Source organism: Typopeltis vanoorti, chromosome 24 (genome assembly GCF_054136105.1).
Source record: "Typopeltis vanoorti isolate ZY-2024b chromosome 24, IOZ_Tvanoo_1.0, whole genome shotgun sequence".
Taxonomy (NCBI): domain Eukaryota; kingdom Metazoa; phylum Arthropoda; class Arachnida; order Uropygi; family Thelyphonidae; genus Typopeltis; species Typopeltis vanoorti.
Genome location: NC_143572.1, coordinates 53,803,798 through 53,823,357, shown reverse-complemented (window position 1 = coordinate 53,823,357; position 19,560 = coordinate 53,803,798). Strand labels below are relative to the sequence as shown.

General features: G+C 36.3%; 1 protein-coding gene and 2 non-coding genes across 4 annotated transcripts in view; 1 reads left to right on the top strand and 2 right to left on the bottom strand.

Moving 5' to 3' along the window:
• Window positions 1–2,403: 2,403 nt before the first annotated feature.
• The window catches only part of LOC150093212 (putative monocarboxylate transporter 5), a 33,035-nt gene continuing 15,878 nt past the window's right edge, over window positions 2,404–19,560 (top strand). Inside the window, exons 1-2 of one of the 2 annotated variants that reach the window (XM_090414083.1) lie at window positions 2,404–2,553; window positions 13,064–13,310. In XM_090414083.1, the coding sequence (XP_090270209.1) occupies window positions 13,070–13,310 (241 nt within the window). In that variant the 5' untranslated portion in view covers window positions 2,404–2,553; window positions 13,064–13,069. Of the gene's footprint in view, window positions 2,554–13,063; window positions 13,311–18,391; window positions 18,467–19,560 lie in introns of those variants that run through there. The other variant, XM_090414084.1, reaches the window with a different exon arrangement.
• On the bottom strand, window positions 9,973–10,045 carry TRNAR-UCU (transfer RNA arginine (anticodon UCU)). Its single transcript has one exon. It is a non-coding gene; the product is annotated as a tRNA-Arg (tRNA).
• On the bottom strand, window positions 10,144–10,216 carry TRNAR-UCU (transfer RNA arginine (anticodon UCU)). The gene has a single exon. It is a non-coding gene; the product is annotated as a tRNA-Arg (tRNA).

Below are 19,560 nucleotides of genomic sequence, written 5' to 3'. Positions count from 1 at the left end.
TCTCTTCATTTAAAAGTTTGGACCCTTCTTCATTCATATACAAGATGTCAGAAAGGATGGATAGCTGGAACCCACCTGAATCATGGAAGAGAATAACTTGTATCATGATGATTCGTGCCCGCCATCAAAATAAGGATATTACGACTGCTGCCCAATGCTCCCTGAATACAGTAAAAACAATCAGGCATGAACTAGAGACTTGCAATGGTGACTACGAGGATGTAGCAAGAAGAAAGATCCCTAGCAGACGATCTGATTGAGTTCGTACAGCAGAATTCCTCGCAAATCTGCAGGAACAGGTGTTGAAGAACCCTGGCATTGGAATTCGGGCTTTGTTCGTGGAGTTGCTAACTGTAGTCAAGCCCTGGATAACAAGGGTAGCCAATGGTAGGCCGTATGTATGGCAGCAGGATTCGGCCCCTTGCCACACCTCTGGAAAAAGTCAAAAATGGTTGTCTGAAAATTTCTACGACTTCACCAGTCCAAATGTTTGGCCTCCAAACTCCCCAGACCTTAACCCCATGGATTATTTTGTATGGGGCGCAGTTGAAAAAGACACCAATCGCACTTCCAGTAATACAAAAGCCCAGTTAATGGATAAAATTAAAACAGTTTTTGCGGCCCTTCCCAGGGAGACTGTAGCATCAGCTTGTTCGAGGTTCCGAAGCAGAATTGAAGCTGTGATCGATGCTAATGGTGGTTATTTTGAGTAAATCTTGTTGATAGTATTGTAATTAACTCTGCCTGTAATGTTTTTTTGTCAATTCATTAAATTTAATAGATACAAAGAAGATTTTCTTTTTCCTTACGAAACTGTCAAATTTATCCCGAACACCCTGTAGATGGTAAAGTTTTCCTTCTGTATATGGATTTATCATTTTTATTATGGTAAAGAAAATTAATATTTGTCAGTTTTTTTTTTTTTTTGATAAATTGATAAAAATATTGCGGAAATTGACAAATAAATGCAGCGTAACTTCTGAAACATGAATTTACTGCAAATGGAATTTATTAAATGCAAAAAACACTACAGCCATGCACACAGTGCTAAGCAATGTTGTTGACTTTTCTATTGAAGATGTAGTTATTAACACAATGATTGCAACAGGATAAATATAAATGTTAGCCTAATAAGGGTAACTAAAAATAAAATAAACCAACGAGAAAAGTAATCATGACATCTGTTTACAAAACGTGGCTGAGTGGTAACTGTAATGATGCTAAGTCTGTAGGAGAAAAAAAAACACTTACATATTTTATTCTAGACATCAAGTATCCTATCAGTGGTCCTAACAGGCCCAAGTGTCCACGACCTTTACAAGTATTCTTGGGCCGCGCAACCCTAATTCGAGGATAGTGTGGTTAGCTGTATGTTTTGTGCTTATTATTTCATGAGCTGGGATAGGACATTAACTAAGTTATGGTATCAAAAAAAAGCCTATAAGACCGACTTGTAACAGTTCTAGATTGATGATAAGTTCACAATACCTGTTTGAAAATAGTTTCTATCACTCTTTTATGAAGTATGATGTTTTAAAAATATGAATTCCAATGATACTGTAGTGGACCAATTCAAATGCGAATAAATATCTGCACTGATGGATCATGTGTGTGTTACTGATGTCACTTTTTCTTCGAAGTAAAAGATGAACAAAAAAGGTTAATTTTTTTTAAATGATATTTTATTCCTCTTTCCTTTTTTTTCTACCTCGCGCGCTTCATAACATTAAATATTTTCAAGTGCACGGATGGAAACGAAAAAAATGAGAAATCCAAGGTTGAAACTGAGTCGAGGAGAAAACCAGGTAGGCCTAAACGACTGGCTAACAAGAGGTGACACACACACACACACACACACACACACACACACACACACACACACACACACACACACACACACACACACACACACACACACACACACACACACACACACACACACACACACACACACACACACACACACAAATAAATAAATAAATAATAACTCATTTTAGTAGACAGACTGTAGCCACTATACAGAATCGCTTCCAAAAATGACCATGAACCCACTTTAAGTCGATTGCCAAGGTGAGAGATCTTAAATAAATTCCTTTGTGTTAAAAAAAAAATGATAGCTTACCTACATACAAAGGATTAATTGTTATCTTATGTCATTTCAACAGTCGCTTTAAGAAAACTGTAGAAAAAGTAGGGAGGGGATATGCATACAGAAAAGATAACATTAAGAGACAAAGACAGCAAGTAAATTCCCATAGACAATTTATACTCCATAAATTACAGAAGTCTTTCGTGCTTAGCGGCGTCATGTGAATACGACCAGGGACTGATTTCCAAAACCAAAGCCAGCAGACCAAAGAAAAGCTCAAAAGAAGACTGTCATGTACAAAATTGTTGGGCGTATTTATGATAACGTAATTAGATATTACATGAAGAAGACACAGATGAAGAATCCATCCTATGTTTGCTGTTTAACAGCAATTTAAACTGAAATGCAGTCCAATGAAACCAAAAAGCAATCACCACTGTTTTAAGCAGTAGCTCCTAGTAAAGGTAAGTGATTTTTCCAATCCCTTTACTATTTTTGCATTAAAAAGATAATTATGATAATTAGAATATTAAGCAAGATTTAGGAAGCTGTGTAAGTCTAAATGCGTGTTTTGTGACGTCATAGAGTTTGGTATAAACAAAAACAGAAATTCGCTATGAACTATGCTGTATTATACTGAGAATGCAGGTTGCTATAAAACGAATAATGGTTTGATGAGTTTTTATGATATACTCAAGATGGTTTGCTCCAGTGACTCATATTCTAGCGATAACTGCATCAACGAAAATGCCATCATTCACCGTGTGATAAAGGGATAAACTTTATTACGAGTTTCCATGGTCAAAGAAATTTAAATTAAGGACTTGTTCATTACACACCTTATAAATTCAGGTAAGACAGGGCGACATATTTTTCAAGAATGGAGAGACAAGGTTAGGGACGACAGCGCTTATTTGACCAAGCATATCCAGTTTAGATATCTCGTATAATGTAAACTATTCAATTAACACACAAATTCGTTAGGAACATTATCTGAGGTGAATTTCACTTTAACCATAGGATATATTCCGTAAATAACAATGGTATGACTTTTATCAATATTATTTTCCAATCAATATTCTCTTTTGCTTTTTTTAGCATTGATTCTTCCCAAAGTAGCCTATAAAACAAAAGTTACCATAAGTTTCATTGGTATCGAGCTTCTTAAGATATCCGCTTAGTCCATATTAAGTCTTTATTAGTGCTCTGGTTTAAGTTCAATTGATCTGACTGTAATATCTTGAACCACACATTCTCATCAGAGACACGGAAAAATCCAGAATATCTACAGAACGTAATGTATCAAAGTTATTATTATTATTATCAACAGACCTCCATGGAATCAAGAGACTCATCGTGGGAGGTCCTACTCTCACAATGCTGCGCTCGCTCATCCCTTGAGTTAAATGCATTGACTATCCGTGCACTCACCACATTCTCAGGCAATGCATTCCAATCACCCACCACTCTCCATGAAAAAACCCTGTTCCTCACTCCCTTGTTCACACTCTCTTTATACAGCTTTCAGTAATGGCCTCTCGTTTTACCCCTGTCTCCAGATATTCTATGAAAAATCTCATCCACGTTAATCTGTTAATTACCCCAAACCAACTTATGTCTTGATCATGTCTCCCCTCCTCCTTATCCATTAGGCTCTGTAATTTGAATTCTGTCAATCTATCCTCATACTCCACATTCCAAAGAACAAAAACCGACTTAGTCAATCGTCTTTGGACCCTCTCCAACAACACATCATCCTTTCGAAAACCTGGCGGCTAAATCTGTGCACAGTAATCCATATGCGGTCTGATCAAAACTTGTATAATGGAATCAAAACATCCTTACTTCTACACAGTGTTCTCCGCATCTTTTCCATAACTCGCTGTGTTGTCCTCACAATTTTAGCAAAACACCCAAGACATTTCAAATCCCTATCCACCATAACCTTCAAATCTTTCATCTTCTCCACCTCCTCTAAAATATTCCCACCAATCCTATACTATGCATCCCATCTTTGCTTCCCAAATTTTAAAACCTTACACTTTGCTATTTACTAAAATAAAGAGCCAAAACCGAGACCGACCGAGGGTTCGCTTACGGAAAATACACTTCATCGACGATTCGAGTTTCTTAGTACTGAGAGTTTTTGCTCTTTTAGGTTTCTAACGATAACCAATGAGTTTGAACACAGCTGTCAGGCCAGTGAAACCTTATGAAAGTCGACCAATAGGAGACGAATATATGGACGCTAGCGTTCTTGTAACCTATTAGGTTCGGCTAGGGCAACTCGTACTATGGCGGCAAGTCTATTCCCATTAAGCTCTCTGGTCAAATTTCGCACGAAACTTTTATAGTTTCTGTATTCGATTTTGAAATAATGTTCAATTTACTATCCACTTAATTTATATAATCTTACACTTTGCAATATTAAACTGACATCCCCACACACTTGCCCATTAAGACAATCTAAAACAGTCTACGAGGATGGTCTGACACGTTCTCGGCCTCGACCATAGATGGCAACACTATTGGCACGATTTTGTTTTCTAAGTCGGTACATCTGTCATAAGCATCCAGGTGAAATTGCAAGTAATTCTATCAAGTAGTTTGCTTTATACAGCTGTCTGAAGCAAAAGTGTTGTCTGTATCCCTTGAAATGGATTAAATTGAGAATCGTGCGGTTATAAAATTCTTTGGAAAAGAAGGTTTAACGCCAAATGATATTCATTCGAAGTTCAAAAAGGCTTCTGGACACTCTTCTCCTTCGTTTTCGACAATTAAGAAATGGACTTCCGAGTTTAAACGTGGCCATATCAGCCTTGAAGATGATCCACGTGAAGGACGTCCAGAAAGTGCAACAACACCAGAAATCGTTGATCAAGTGCACGATATGGTATTGGATGACCGACGAGTCAAAGTGCGTGAAACTACTGAGACTATAGGCATTTCAAAATACCGTCTAGGATATATTTTGCTTGAAGAATTGCAAATGAAAAATCTTTGCGCGAGATAGCTGCCAATTCTACTGCTGTCCACCCAGTTCTTAATCCTTGTCCTCACTAGTTTCTCCAACACCTTGACCACAACTTCAGACAAGCAGATCGACCTATAATTCGAAGCCTTAGTTTTATCATCCCCTTTAATGAAGCGGAACAATTTTGTCATTTTTCTATTCCTTTGAGACAGTTTAAGACTCGTTAAAAATGTACGTTAAAACTGTTGTTAACTCCCTGGAACATTCCCTTAAGACACGCGGCGATATATCATCAAGTCCCACGGCCTTGTTGACATCAAGTTTATTCAGTTCCTCATATACCACCTGTTAAGAAAGTCGGCACTCTCTGCATCGTACAACTCCCTAAAATTTCAGAAGCGGAAAATTTATCATAATAAATTTATTATAAATTTATAATAACAGAATTCACCTCTGATAAGCAGTTCATATACAAATAATTAAAAAAAAACTGCAATCATCTTTGGTGGGACTCGAACCCACGACCTTTGGATTAGAAATCCACTGCGTCACAAGGACCAGATGTGCGAATTAAAATTTGTATATATATTAAAAGGACTTTAATAATTATTAATACAAAGGGAGGTTGTAAAAGGATTCGTTATTAATTTAACATTTTTATGTCAGCTACTCCCTGAAAGTTGCAAAACTAACACATTTAGTAGCATCATCATCACATCCAACAATAAAAATTATCTTCTACAGAAATACTTCCATAAGCAAGTATGTCGCATTGGAATCCCATCCCACTGATTGTAAGTTGGAAACACTATCTACTGAGCTAGCCATTTGTTAACAAAATAATGTTTGTTTATCCAAATATTAAATATCGATTTATTTCACTATAGTGCACCAACAGATATTTTCTTTGCACTTACTCTGAAATACTTGTATTTGTGCGCATGTGCACGCATTTAAACTCTGTTAAGATTAAAATAAGAGAAGTAACCGATGCTTTTTTGTTTTACTGGAATAAAATACTTGGAACTTTTCTAATCGATTAAACATTGTTTTGAATCTGTTTACGTTGTACATCATTCTGTATGTAAGTAATTCTCTCTCTATCTATCTTTTTTCTTTCTTTCCTTTTTTTGTTAACGGTATCGATGATGCTCTTTAGTTGAAAGGACTTTGATTTAAACGCCATTTAAGACGCGAAAAATCTTTATCGGGGATTTTAAACTGAAAGTGCATTATCCGGTCTCGTACGGAGGAGGAAGGACTTTTTATTCCAGAAACTCGGATTTGCATTCCAGTTGCCAACTGGAATTCTACAAAACAGATAAACGAACTCGAAGAACAATGCAAGCAATTATAAGACATAACAGACTGCCTCGTGGCCTTAATCTGGTTCGAATCCTGTTTCTAGGATGCGAGGAACATTTGCAAGGAATTTTCCACTGAAGAGGAGTTCGTCGGTGTCATAAGAGGGAAAGAGTTTCTCACGGAAATTCGAGATCCCCCCCCCCCCCCCAGAAAAGAGAATCTAGTGAAAACACATGCAGTTGACAGAATAAATTCACTGTGATGTCCTTAATTAACTGGGCATTACGACCATGAAGAAGATAACCTTAAAGCATAATAACAACAAGTTGTTCTGTTTGGAGATTTTAATTTATTAATATAGTCTATATTAATATAGTCTTTAAGGCATAATAACAACATATCGATCTGTTTTCAAAAAAAGGACCCACAACGATAACATCACTGAGAAGTTCTCTAACCTCTTTTTTCAAAAGCCCTTTGGACTCAACCATTTCAGATAACAGATTAGAATGATGCACGTGAAACAGTTTATACAATAATAAATTATGTAACCACTCATAAAGCGGAAAAAATTGACGAAGCACACAAACATGAAACTGGAACAACGGAGACCCAAAGATTAAAAAAAGAAGCCAAAATATAAACTGGAAATTTGAGATAGGAAGGGAATGGCTCAAGTAATTAGTACGAGTTAATTTCCTCTTGTTTGTTAGTATAAAACAAATAATGAATTGAAATAAATCCACGCTTTTTATTACCTAACCCTAAAGGGTGTAGGAAAAGCTTTTTTTTTTGTCCCTAACCAACTTTTGTTAATCGGAGGATGACCTGTTTCGGCCTTAGCTGTCACCGAAAGCTTAGTCCATGGCTGGATGACTTTAAAGGCACTTACAAGTATGGCAAATGCCTTCATCTCGTGATCCTAAATCTAAAATCTGTTGTCTAAAATGGTGTGAGTTTTACGGTCGATTGTTTCTGAACTGCTAGGCTAAAAACCAGAGTATCTGTGAGGGACAAACCTTACTTGTCTGTAAGAAAGATCGGCTAACTCAGGAACCAAATAAAGAGAGGCATAGAAAAGAAAAATTCGTATAGTTGGCGAGTTGAATCGAACCTATAATGTCTTTCTTCTGGTGGTCTATCATTATGATAAGAAGGGCTGTCACAAGGCTACACAAGCACCCATGCTGTTAGTACTGGAGTTCATTTCTTCTGTTGATTTTCTGTAGGATCAGTTAATCGAGAAAATATTGAATTATTTTGATGTAAATAGTGAAGTAAGAAGGTATAAACTGTCAGTAAGAATGGTTAAAGAGGAAAAGAAGAAGGTGTCAGTATATATATATATATATATATATATATATATATATATATATATATATATATATATATATATATATATATATATATATATATATATATATAATAATACTGTAATAAAGAAACAAGAAAAAAAATTCGCTCGACTTGATGCGATTCGATGCAAACGACTGTTGTTGGTGTTATATATATATATGTATATATATATATATATATATTTCTAAAGAAGAAAAGAAAGAAAAAAAAGTAATTTGAGGAGGATATAGTCGAAATGTTAATTCATAAGGGTATTTCATTCTCGTGAAGTGCATTGGGAAGCGAGGAAGAAGCACTAATGGTGGCGAAGTACGAGGGTTATTTGAAAGGTTTGGTAAATTTACAATAGACGGCGACACAATTCGTTCATTCATACCAATGTTCATTCATATCATCTTTTTCATGACCCCCTGGTAAAAATTTTAGCCACGTGCGACGCGTAGTTCTCGTTTGGCAAACATTTAAAATGACCGTGTTTGCATTTCTCATAAAAATGGAGAAAAACGAGTTTCTTGCATAAAACACTTTTATTTGAAGAAGTGGACGGCCGTGCAGATCAAAGCCGCGTTAGATGCAGTTCATGAGGACTCTGCACCAGCATTAAAGACTATTTAGTTTTGGATAAATGAGTTTAAACGTGGCCGTAAGTCCATCGAAAATGAAGCACGCTCCGGACGACCTACTGAGGTCACTACGAAGGAAATGATTGACAAAATCCATGATATCGTTAAGGAAGACCATCGAGTGAAAGTGTGCGAGATTGCTGAGATTGTAGGCATCTCAACTGAACGGGCGCATAATATCTGTGCGAAATATTGCACATGAAAAAGCTGTGTGTGCGATGGGTGCCGCGGTTGTTGACTGTCGATCAAAAACTCATGCGAAAAAACATTTCAATGCAGTGTTTGGCGATTTTTAATCGCAATTCGCAGGATTTTGTGCATTGATTCGTGACTGTAGACGAAACTTGAATCCATCACTACACACCTGAGTCCAAGCAGCAGTCAAAACAGTGGACAATGCCCGGTGAAAGAGCAACGAAAAATGCGAAGACCGTTTTGTCAGCTGGGAAGGTGCTGGCCACTGTTCTTTGGGATTCCCAAGGAATTATCATGATAGACTATTTGGAAAAGGGTAAGACAATAACAGGAGTCTATTATGCCTCATTGTTGGACCGTTTAAAAGAAGAACCGAAAAAAAAAAAAATGGCCAAGATTGGCGCACAAAAAAAGCTCTTTCATCAAGACAATGCACCGTCCTACACATCGGCCGTCGCAATGGCAAAGTTGCACGAATTGAGGTTCGAATTGGTTCCACATCCACCGTATTCTCCGGACTTGGCCATGTGTGACTTCTTATTCAAACAAAAATTTGTCTCAGTGGGAAAAAGATTTTCTTCGAACGAGGATGTCATCAAGGCTGTCAATGACTATTTTGCACAATTTGATAAATCCTACTTTATAGATGGGATGAAAAAATTGGAAACTTGCTGGACCAAATGTGTAGACTTCGATAGAGACTATGTCGAGAAATTATTATTATTATTATTACGTGACACCTCCAGGGAGTCCAAAGACTCATCGAGGGAGGGCACCTGCTCTGCAACTCTGCATCTACGCAAACGCCATCTACTGCCCGCCACCACCACTAGTATTTTCGCAGATAATCGCAAACATCCATGCCCACGGTATGATTCGAACCCGCAGCCTTTTGGCTGGAGACTGGATACGCTAACCACTCGGCCAACCAGGCCTGCAAGGTGATTTTTTCCAAAAAAAAAGAAAAGAAAAATGTGTTTAGCTTATTATTTTACCAAACTTTTCAAACAACCCTCGTATATGAGGAATTGAGTAAACTTCAATTGTTAATAATGTAAAGTTTGATGATATTGTATCATCGCGATTTTTGAGAGAATGTTCCAAGAGTTAACGGCACTGACATACTCCCGGAAATATTCCCTCAAGACATGGGACGATATATCGTCAAGCCCCATGACCTTGTTGACATTAAGCTTACTCAATTCCTCATATACCTCCTGCTAAGAAGTCGGTGCTCTCTACACCGCACATCTCCCTAAAATTTTATTTTCTATTAAGAAATAGAAAATTATCGTAATAATCACGATAATATTAGGATAATTATTTATTATAACTATTTATAATAAATAATTATTGTAATAATTATTTATTGTAACAGAATTAATTTCTGATAAACAGCTCGTATACAAATAAATAAATAAAAAAAAATTCATCCTTGGTGGGACTCGAACCCACGACCTTTGGATTAGAAATCCAACGCGCTATCCACTGCGCCACAAGGACCACACATGTAATAACAACTTAATATGTATAAACATAATTACATAATTATTAAAATACAAATGAAATGCAAATAAATACGTATACAAATAAATAAAATTCATCCTTGGTGGGACTCGAACCCACGACCTTTGGATTAGAAGTCCAACGCGCTATCCACTGCGCCACAAGGACCACACATGAAATAAAAACTTAATATGTGTAAACATAATTACATAATTATTAAAGAAAGGATCTCCAAAGGTTCCGTTTGTATTAAAATTGATTTAATAATTGTTAATACAAAAGCAGGTTGTATCCATATGTTGGAAGTAACCAATTGACAGTAACCACTGGGCCGTGTTCCAAAGGAGTGGATGAGGGTATTGTTCCACTTCATAAGGCAGTAAAAAGACAAAGATTTCGAATTATAGACCAGTCTATGTGTCTGAGATTGTGGTACAGTGTTAAAGAGGTTAGTGAGAACTAAGAATTAGGTTAGCAATTGCAGCACAGGTTTGTTAAAGTAAGATCGTGTTTTAGCAAACCACTTACTTGTTATAAAATGGTGATAAATGCATTGCACAGAGACATGCATACACAGTGGTATATTTAGATTTTGCAAAGACCTTTGATAGATTGATAAATTGCCATAGTAATTAAGTTGGAACGACTGGAGCTGGATTGGGTGTATGATAGGTCTCAGCAAGTTGTGTATGGTTGGAAATATCCAGAAGAGGAAATTCGCTAGTGGTGTGTCTTAAGGATCTATCGTGTATGTTAATGATACTGAAACGGGTTTGAGTGGGGGATATCAGTTGTAGATCATGCAAAATTGGGAAAAACTATTGGGAGTGGGACAGATGTTGTAGCTTTACAAGAGGGCTTGAATATATTGGGTGAATAAAAAAAAATGAGTGGAATTTCCAGTTGTTCAATGTTATAAAGTGTAAGATTTTAAATTTTGAAAATCAAAGATGGGATGATGGTGGGGATATCTTTGAGAAGGGAAAGAGATGAGGAATCTTGGGACAATGGTGAAGAGAATCCTATTTTTTTTTTTTTTGGAATATTTCGTTAAGATTTTGACGGCAGCACATAAGATTATGACAATCGTGTCATAATCCCACATGCTGCTAGAAATAAGGATGTTAAGATTTCATCGCATAAAACTGTCCATTCTATCAGACCCTCATATAAATTATTTGTGCACGCATTTGGTCACTTGGTTTTCAATAGGACGAAGAGATGTTGGAATGGGTCCAGAGACGACTAAAATAGTTTCTGATCTCTAGATGTTGAACATGAAGATAGATTGAGAAAATAAAAATTGAAGAGTCCAGTGAATAGGAGGAGAAGAAGGAGAAGGAACTGAGACTTGATTGCGACATATAAGTAGGTAAGGGATTGTTACCAGATTAACGTGAATGAGATTTTTGATAGAATAGATTGTTAAGGGAGGAAAACAAGAGGCGATCCACGGAAGATGTATAAGGAAAGTGTGAGCAAGGGGATGAGCAGTAGTTTTTTTTTTTTTTTACTTGGGGGGGGTGGTAGGTGATTGGAATGCATTGCTAGAGTGTGGTGAGTGCATTTAGGGCGCGGTATGATGAGCTGTGTGAGTGTGTGTGTGAGAGAGAGAAAAACAGAGAGAGAGAGAGAGAGAGAATAGAATTTCTTGCGATGAGTGTTTAGACTGCAAGAGGTCTGATGATGATCATGATGATAAGGACAACAACAAGAAGAATAACGTTTAAAATTATTTTTAAATAAATAATTTAAATGAATCTTTGGTTAACAGTATAAAATTAACGCGAAAAACCTGCGTCAATAAATAAACTCAGCTGCGCAGTAATTTCAAAACATGGTTTCCGAACTAAAGGACCTTGTCCCGGTCATAATCAAAACACTTTTTCTTTACTCTCTGTTGTCATGTCTCCTTCTTCCGTGACGTTTCAGTAATGAAAATGTTGTATGACACAAGAAACGTATCTCAGCAATTTTAAGCTTTAGACGGTTTAGTGTAAAGCCCCTATTACGTCAGAAAGCGAATCACAAGGCACCAAATACCAATTAATCATGAACTTTGTCACAAGACATGCGATGTGGAATTTTCCAGTCTTGAGTTCAGGGCCGTGCTTAAGCCAATTGGACCCAATCAGGACCGAAAGCAAAAGACATTTAAAATTTTGGAAGATTTTGCTGAACAAAAGCAAGAAAAAATGTCTTTATAATTATTTTCTTTTCAGTAAAATTATAATTAAATAAAATACATACAGTATATTATTTAATCTGAGTATTATTTAATAGCATATATTCTCGATACCTAATTATATTTGATTAGAAGTATCGTCAAAATGAACTTAGTTGGTTTCTCAGACGTATGACCTCTTCACTCTTTATCCTTGGTCTGCATTAGGATTGTTGTTTGGGAAATATGTCAAAAAGAACGAAGCCAATCTATTATGACTATTAATTTTCTGTTCTTTGTGACTGGTGTGCCTGTTTAGAAGGGTGAAAAAAACCCGAGTGTCTGGAAGAGAAATTCTTCCACCACTCTATGAGATAGGCTAAGCCACCATCATTTGAGAAACCCTTATAGGTCTAGACTGGGTTCGAACCAAGGTCATTTCAACCAATGGGAATCATCGATACTAACTGAGCTATGAAGGTTTCGACTTGAGGGTGATTGAGCAGCTGTGGTTGTAACTAAATTTAAGGTAGGTATTAAGATTATGAGGCACTGGTTTCGTTTGTGAATTGGCATATGATTTTAGATTGCTTCTTTTGTTTTATTTTTTGAAATTATGGCTAACGCCCAACAATGTTACAACCGGACCCTAATGGTCAAAATGGTAGTTTATAATTTAATAAAGACAGCCGAAAATTGAATAATTTTCCATGCATTGCCTAATTTAATAGCGTAATAAAACAGCAGTCATTAAATATTTTAATATTTAAGAAAACTTCTGTATTTTATAAACTTTTCTCTATCTGCTTTCAATGTTAATTAATTGTACAGTCTTTTTTGTATTCTTGCAGTGGACAATGGACGGGACGGCAATAGAGAAACAAGCCAACGACACCAGAAAGCACAGAACTGTGACACCACTAGACGGAGGATGGGGATGGGTAGTAGTCTTTGCTTCTTTCATGATACATGTGATAGCCGATGGGGTTACGTATACCTTTGGAGTATTTTACATTGAATTCCTTAAAGAATATGGTCAAGGCAAAGGAAAGACTGCCTGGATATCTTCTATTATGGTGGGAATGACTTTTTGTTCAGGTATTTATAGTTTATTTTGCTTTATTGACTTCAAAAATTTCCATATTTGATCTGTAGAGTAGGGTTTGAGGATTATTTAGCCTTCCACCTACCCTTTGTATTATATGTAATAGATATTATGCCGGAAAACATCTTCTGAAAAATAGGTTTGAATCTCGCAATACAGTTATGATTTTAAATACGTTTCTATATTTTTTTAGCGAAAACCAGATAGATTCGTTTATTATTGAAAAGGTCAAAGTGCCGATGATGATATTAGAAAGTGGACTCTAGCATTCGCCAATTCGATCGATACAGAAGTTGCTTACTCCACAATGAGAATTAGCACATTGCTGTGTAACCCACACTTGACAAATTCACCAACCGTCATGATCGTTATGTCTATTTCTAAGAAGTGGGGAAACAAAAGAACCGCGAGTACCGCATAAGATGGCTCTCACATTCAATTGAAACAACCTTTAAAGATTCTTTGTGTCCTACATGGGATCGAACGTGCTGAGTTCAAGGATATCAATGATTCTGGAGGAGTCAAGGAAGAGAGTATAGCTCGTTGTTCTACACCTTAACAGTTATACATTATTGTATGAATTAAAGTGAGTTCTTCAGCGATTGCTTTTTCTTTTCCCCCAAAAAATTATCTTTTAAAATATATATTTAAAATATACTTTAAAAATAAGTTGATGGTACTACCACAACAGAAAAATGCCCCGAGAGACCACCGAGATCGATGAACTCTGTCTAGGAACTTGGAAAATGCTGCAGGGACACCTTTCAGCACTAACACTGTCAAACGACGTTTAGACTGGTGTCTTTCGCACCGTTCCTAGACCGGGGATGATTCGAAAAATGTTCTCTGGAGCGATGAATCACGTTTCCAAATGTTTCCCTCTGATAGTCGTGTATAGATCTAGAAATTCTTCTTCTTCTTCTTCTTCTTCTTCTTCTTCTTCTTCTTATTATTATTATTATTATTATTATTATTATTATTATTATATACTAGCTCGAGTCTTACGTGACGCGGCAAAGGAATTGTCAGTGCCCTTGACAATATTGTTTAATTTAAGTCTCAGCTATGGGTTAGACCAGAGTTGGTGGAAAAAAGGAAAAGTTCCACTTCATAAAGAAGGCTCAAAGACTGCTGTTGCGAATTATCGACCGATCAGCATATCAGGAGTCGTTGTCAAGGTTTTGAAGAAATTAGTCAAGAGCAAAACACAGGAATGAACAGATGAAAATGGGATACTGAATGGGGGACAGCATGGTTTTGTGAAGGGTAGATCATGCCTCAGTAACTTGTTTACGTTTTATAACACAGTGACGGCTGATAAGGGTAATGGGTTTAGAGTGATTCTACTGGATCTTGCCAAGAACGTTGACAAGATACCACATGGAACTCTAATCAGTAAACTGGAGCAGATGCGGATGGATATAGGGTTGGTGAGATGGATAGGAGGGTGGTTCATGGAGAGATATCAGAGATTAGTTTATTCAGGAGTAAAGTCCAAAAGAAGGTCTGTGACTAGTGGTGTACCGTAGGGTTCTGTTCTTGGACCACTGCTATTTGATTTGTTCATTAACGATATAGGAAAGGATGTGAGAGGAAGTGTTCATTTGTTTGCTGATGATGCAAAGTTGGGTAGCGTAATAGTGAATACATATGATATCAAAATTTTGCAAGGATGATGTGGATAGAATGACAGACTCGGCTAAGGAGAATGAATATCAGTTTAATGTAGAAAAGTGTAAGGTTATGCGTTTTAGGGTAGAAAGATTACCAGTTGTATACCACATTGGTAGAACTGTACTCCAGGAGGTTGACGAAGTCAGAGATTTGGGGGTGTTGGTGAATAGCGAGTTGAAGTTTAGGGAGCACATAGCAAAAGCGGGTGAATCAGTTCATCAGATCACTTGGTTACTGAAGAATACTTTGACAAGCAGTGATAAGCAAGTTATTGTTCCTCTTTATCAAGCCTTGATTAGCCCCATCTTGACTACTGTGCCCAGATCTGGGCCCCAGGGTTTCTTCTTGATGGAAAGGAGGTGGAGAGGATCCAGAGACGAGTGACTAAGATGATTACTGGTCTATGGAATGAACCTTACGAGAACAGGTTGAACATTTGTGGGTTACAGAAACTTATCGATAGACAGAAATGGAGTGATATGATTGAGACATTCAAATTAATGACGAATTTTTACAAGATTAACTCAGAGGAAATTTTTCAGAACAGGTGTGGTGGTATTGGGGGAACTAGGGGCCATCCATGGAAACTGAGCAAGAGTGCAGGTAGAAAGGGAGTCAGAACTAGGTTTTTTACTTTTAGAGTGGTGAATGAGTGGAATAAGCTGCCAGAGTCTGTTGTGAGTGCCATGACTGTAAACGAGTTCAAACAAAGTATGATAGAGTGCAAATGCTGAATAGTTCTTGACATGATGTTTAGGATCTCCCTCGATGAATCTAACGACTCCTTTGGACTCCGTAATAATAATAATAATAAGTAGATTACTTCACTGCTGGCATAAAGTAAAGACAAAAATTCTCGATATAATTTTTAAAAAAAATATTGCAGGAAGTGTAGTTTGATTTAACGTTAAGATTAATAATAAAAGAGTGGTAGGATTCGAGTGGCACTGGAGCAGGAATTGATATGCTGTAGAAATAATCAGTCTGTTCTTGGCAAATCCATAAAGTTCTTTGGACTCCGAAATAATAATAATAATAATAATAATAATAATAATAAGTAGATTACTTCACTGCTGGCATCAAGTAAAGACAAAAATTCTCGATATAATTTTTTAAAAAAATATTGCAGGAAGTGTAGTTTGATTTAACGTTCAGATTAATAATAAAAGAGTGGTGGGATTCGAGTGGCACTGGAGCAGGCATTGATATGCTGTAGAAATAATCAGTCTGTTCTTGGCAAATCCATAAAGTTCTTTCAGCTATAAGACAACATATCGGATAAGAAGTTAAATCCTGCAAATTTTAGTACACTGTCATTGAACTATGGCCTCGAACCAAGAGAAAGTGAACGATAGCAGGTTTATAAAGATGAGTGAAGCAGCTCAAATACTTTTTTCCACATAAAGAGCAAAGGTAAGACTGTTAGGATTTGAGAATGGGAGAGGTATGCTAGTAATTCGACGGAAGGAATTATTACTAAAACATAAGGCCTTTTATCTATTCAGTTAACGAATCAATGTTTATTAGCTGTGAATGGACAGGCATATCCATATAATAATAATGATGATGATGACAATGATAATATTTTTATTTTATGAGTTTTTAGTACTTTATTATATGTCAAATAAATTATACACGTATACTATACAAGTTAGTAAATAATACTATAATTTTTCACATGTAGTTCATTTCAGATTCCAAGTCATATTGTACTTTGCACAGTGGGCAATTCACATAGTAATACAATTCATGTATTATTATTAATAATAATGATCGCAGGACAAAGACCAAAATATTATTATAATATGTACAAAGAGACTGAAGTATATTTAACTAAGAGTGAAATTCATTGTCGTAGGAGAAAACAATATTTTTAAGGGTCAATTACTGGGACAATGTTCTGTACTTGATATCGGTTAAGCTAAATGTGACCAGGATGTTAATAGTAGTATTAAAATTATAGTGCTTTATAACCCACTATGTGCGAAGCCGGATTAAGCTTTTGTCAAGACATTGAGATTGTTGTTTGTTTACTGTTGGTGTTTTGGTGTATATGTGCAAGTGTTTTCCCTTTAGTCTCCTAAATAACTGATATCCTGTGGATAACTGATTCTGTGGATGCGTTGTGCTAATGGTACTGGTACAACTTCCATAGTTCTTGTTTTAGTGTTCGATAACTGGTTACGTGTTTAAATTGTGTCTCTGTATGGGAAAACCTGTGAATATCGTTTATGTATATGTTAAAAAAGGGTGGGTGATAATATTGTGTCTTTAGGGATACTCCGTGCTCGGTTTTATTCTTGTACCATAGTGGGAACCTAATTTTTGTTTTTTAGGTAATTCCTGAACAAGGAGTGTAGTTCTACGCGAATTCCAATGGAGTGTAATTTGTCCAGTAATATTTGATGGTCGAGCATGCAAATTCCTTCTTTTTTTTTTTTTTTTTTTTGGAATCCATATTGCTTTTGTGAAGTTATGTGATATTTTTGTAAGTTGCAAGTAATTTAGTAGTGGAGTGTGTGTACTATATTTTTTTTAGTGTTTTGGAAATATAGGTAAATTAGCAATGGTTCTCTGGTTGTGTGTCTCATTTTTTTTTTTTTTTTTGCATTCTTCGTAGAGAGGTGTAATTACTACTGTTTTTAATTTGCTGGGGATACCCTTATCGAGTATTACATCGATCGATTTCAAAAGTACAGGATATAGTTGGCTAAAATGTGTTATAAGATCTGTTAGCCTGATGTCTATCCCTGGGCTAGATTTAGGGAGAAAACACCTTTCAGTTCGGGTTTGGAAATATAGTTTGCTGCTGACTCTTGTAGGTTGGTTTGATATTGGGCATGATCACAGTGATGTCTGTCTTGAGTAATGTTGTTTGCAAAGTTTTGGTGGAAGGATTCTGCTAGGTGTTGTGATTCCGTGTCTTGGCCGAAATTTTTGCGATGACGTCTTGCGGGGAGGTTTTACGTTTTCTGTTAAGCAATTCCTTCAGTGTCGACCATATTTGTTTCATATTGCCACTGTCAGCAGAAAATTTCTGGGGGTAGTAATTTCTTTTGACGGCGCGTATTTTTATTATAGTTATTATTATTACATGACATTTCCAGGGAGTCCAAAGCCTCATCGAGGGAGGGCACTACTACTGTACCTCTTTATCTCCACCACTCAATCCACCAACTACAGCGAACCGCAACTACACCAACGCCATCTACCTCCCATCACCACAACCACTAGCATCTTGGTGGTTAGTTGATTTCTTATCTATTAATATAGTGTTTGTATTTGGGTGTCAGTAGGTGATTTTTTTAAATCTCTTCCAAAGATTATTCTTGAAGACAACTGTACAATATTTCGTTGTTTATCCAGGGATCTGAGTCTGTGTGCTTTCTTTTTCTTAAAACATTTTGTTGACTTTTTTTGTATATTTCTGTAAAACAGGGAAAAGCTTTCATACAAAGTTATTGGATCCTCTACGGTAAGTAGTCTGTTATAGTCTGTGTTTTTTACAAGTTCATCTACGAAGTGGGGGGGGGTCTAGTGGAGAGGGTGATACTAGTGCTACGAAGAGCGGTGGCTATTAGGTAGTGATCCTTTTGTTGTTATTACTGATGACGCGTATGAGTTTGTAGGCGATCTTATGTTGATATGATCGATGCATGGTTTTGTGTCTCTCTCAATATTTCTTCTCTTATTGGGTAGCTTATTGTCAAGTTAACGTTATATTGACAGAGTATACTAGATAGGTATTCGTGGAAGTAATACACTCACGTATTGATGCTAAGGTCTCCTATCAAAATAAAACGATCTGCTGTGCGAGTGGTGATATTGTTTATCCAGGTTTCTACAGAAGTTCACAGAGAAAATTTTGAGGGACTATGCCCAGAGGCAGTCTCGACGAGGGGGGGGGGAGCATGAGGATGAGTGAGGGTAACATTTTCCCTGTTATGAAGCCGGGTGCGAATCTCAAAGTACAAAAATTTAGGAACATCTGCACTAAGCCATAAATATCTCAATCAGAATCTCGCTGTCACAAATACAATGAGTCAAATCAGACAACTGCTGCCATCTATATGCCGAATGCAAAGTAAAGTTGCAAGCATATATAAATATATATACTGTATTTATATATACGGTATTTACCGGTATTTATGTTTATATTGTATATAAATATAAAAACTGTGCCCGTTATTATTATTAATTCTTTTTAAAAAATATGCAATACTCTGCAATAAATGCATGTTTAAAATTGGTACTATTATGATGATTAGACTCATTACCGCTTTTCTTTTTTATTTATTATTTTTGTCTAGAGATTATTTGTTCAATTGATAACCATTTTAGTAAATATTTGTGCATTTGCCAAAGAGATTACAGCATGTATATCTGTGTGATCTTCCAAATAATTATTGTAATATCATCACCAAAACAACATGTTCTCTGAGATCAATACGTTCGTTGTTGTTGTTGTTGTTATTATTATTGTTATTAAAGCTATCGAAGCTTTTATATACCCGAACATGATCAACAAACTGCCTTTCGAAAAAAAGAAACATATACAGCACTGCAAAC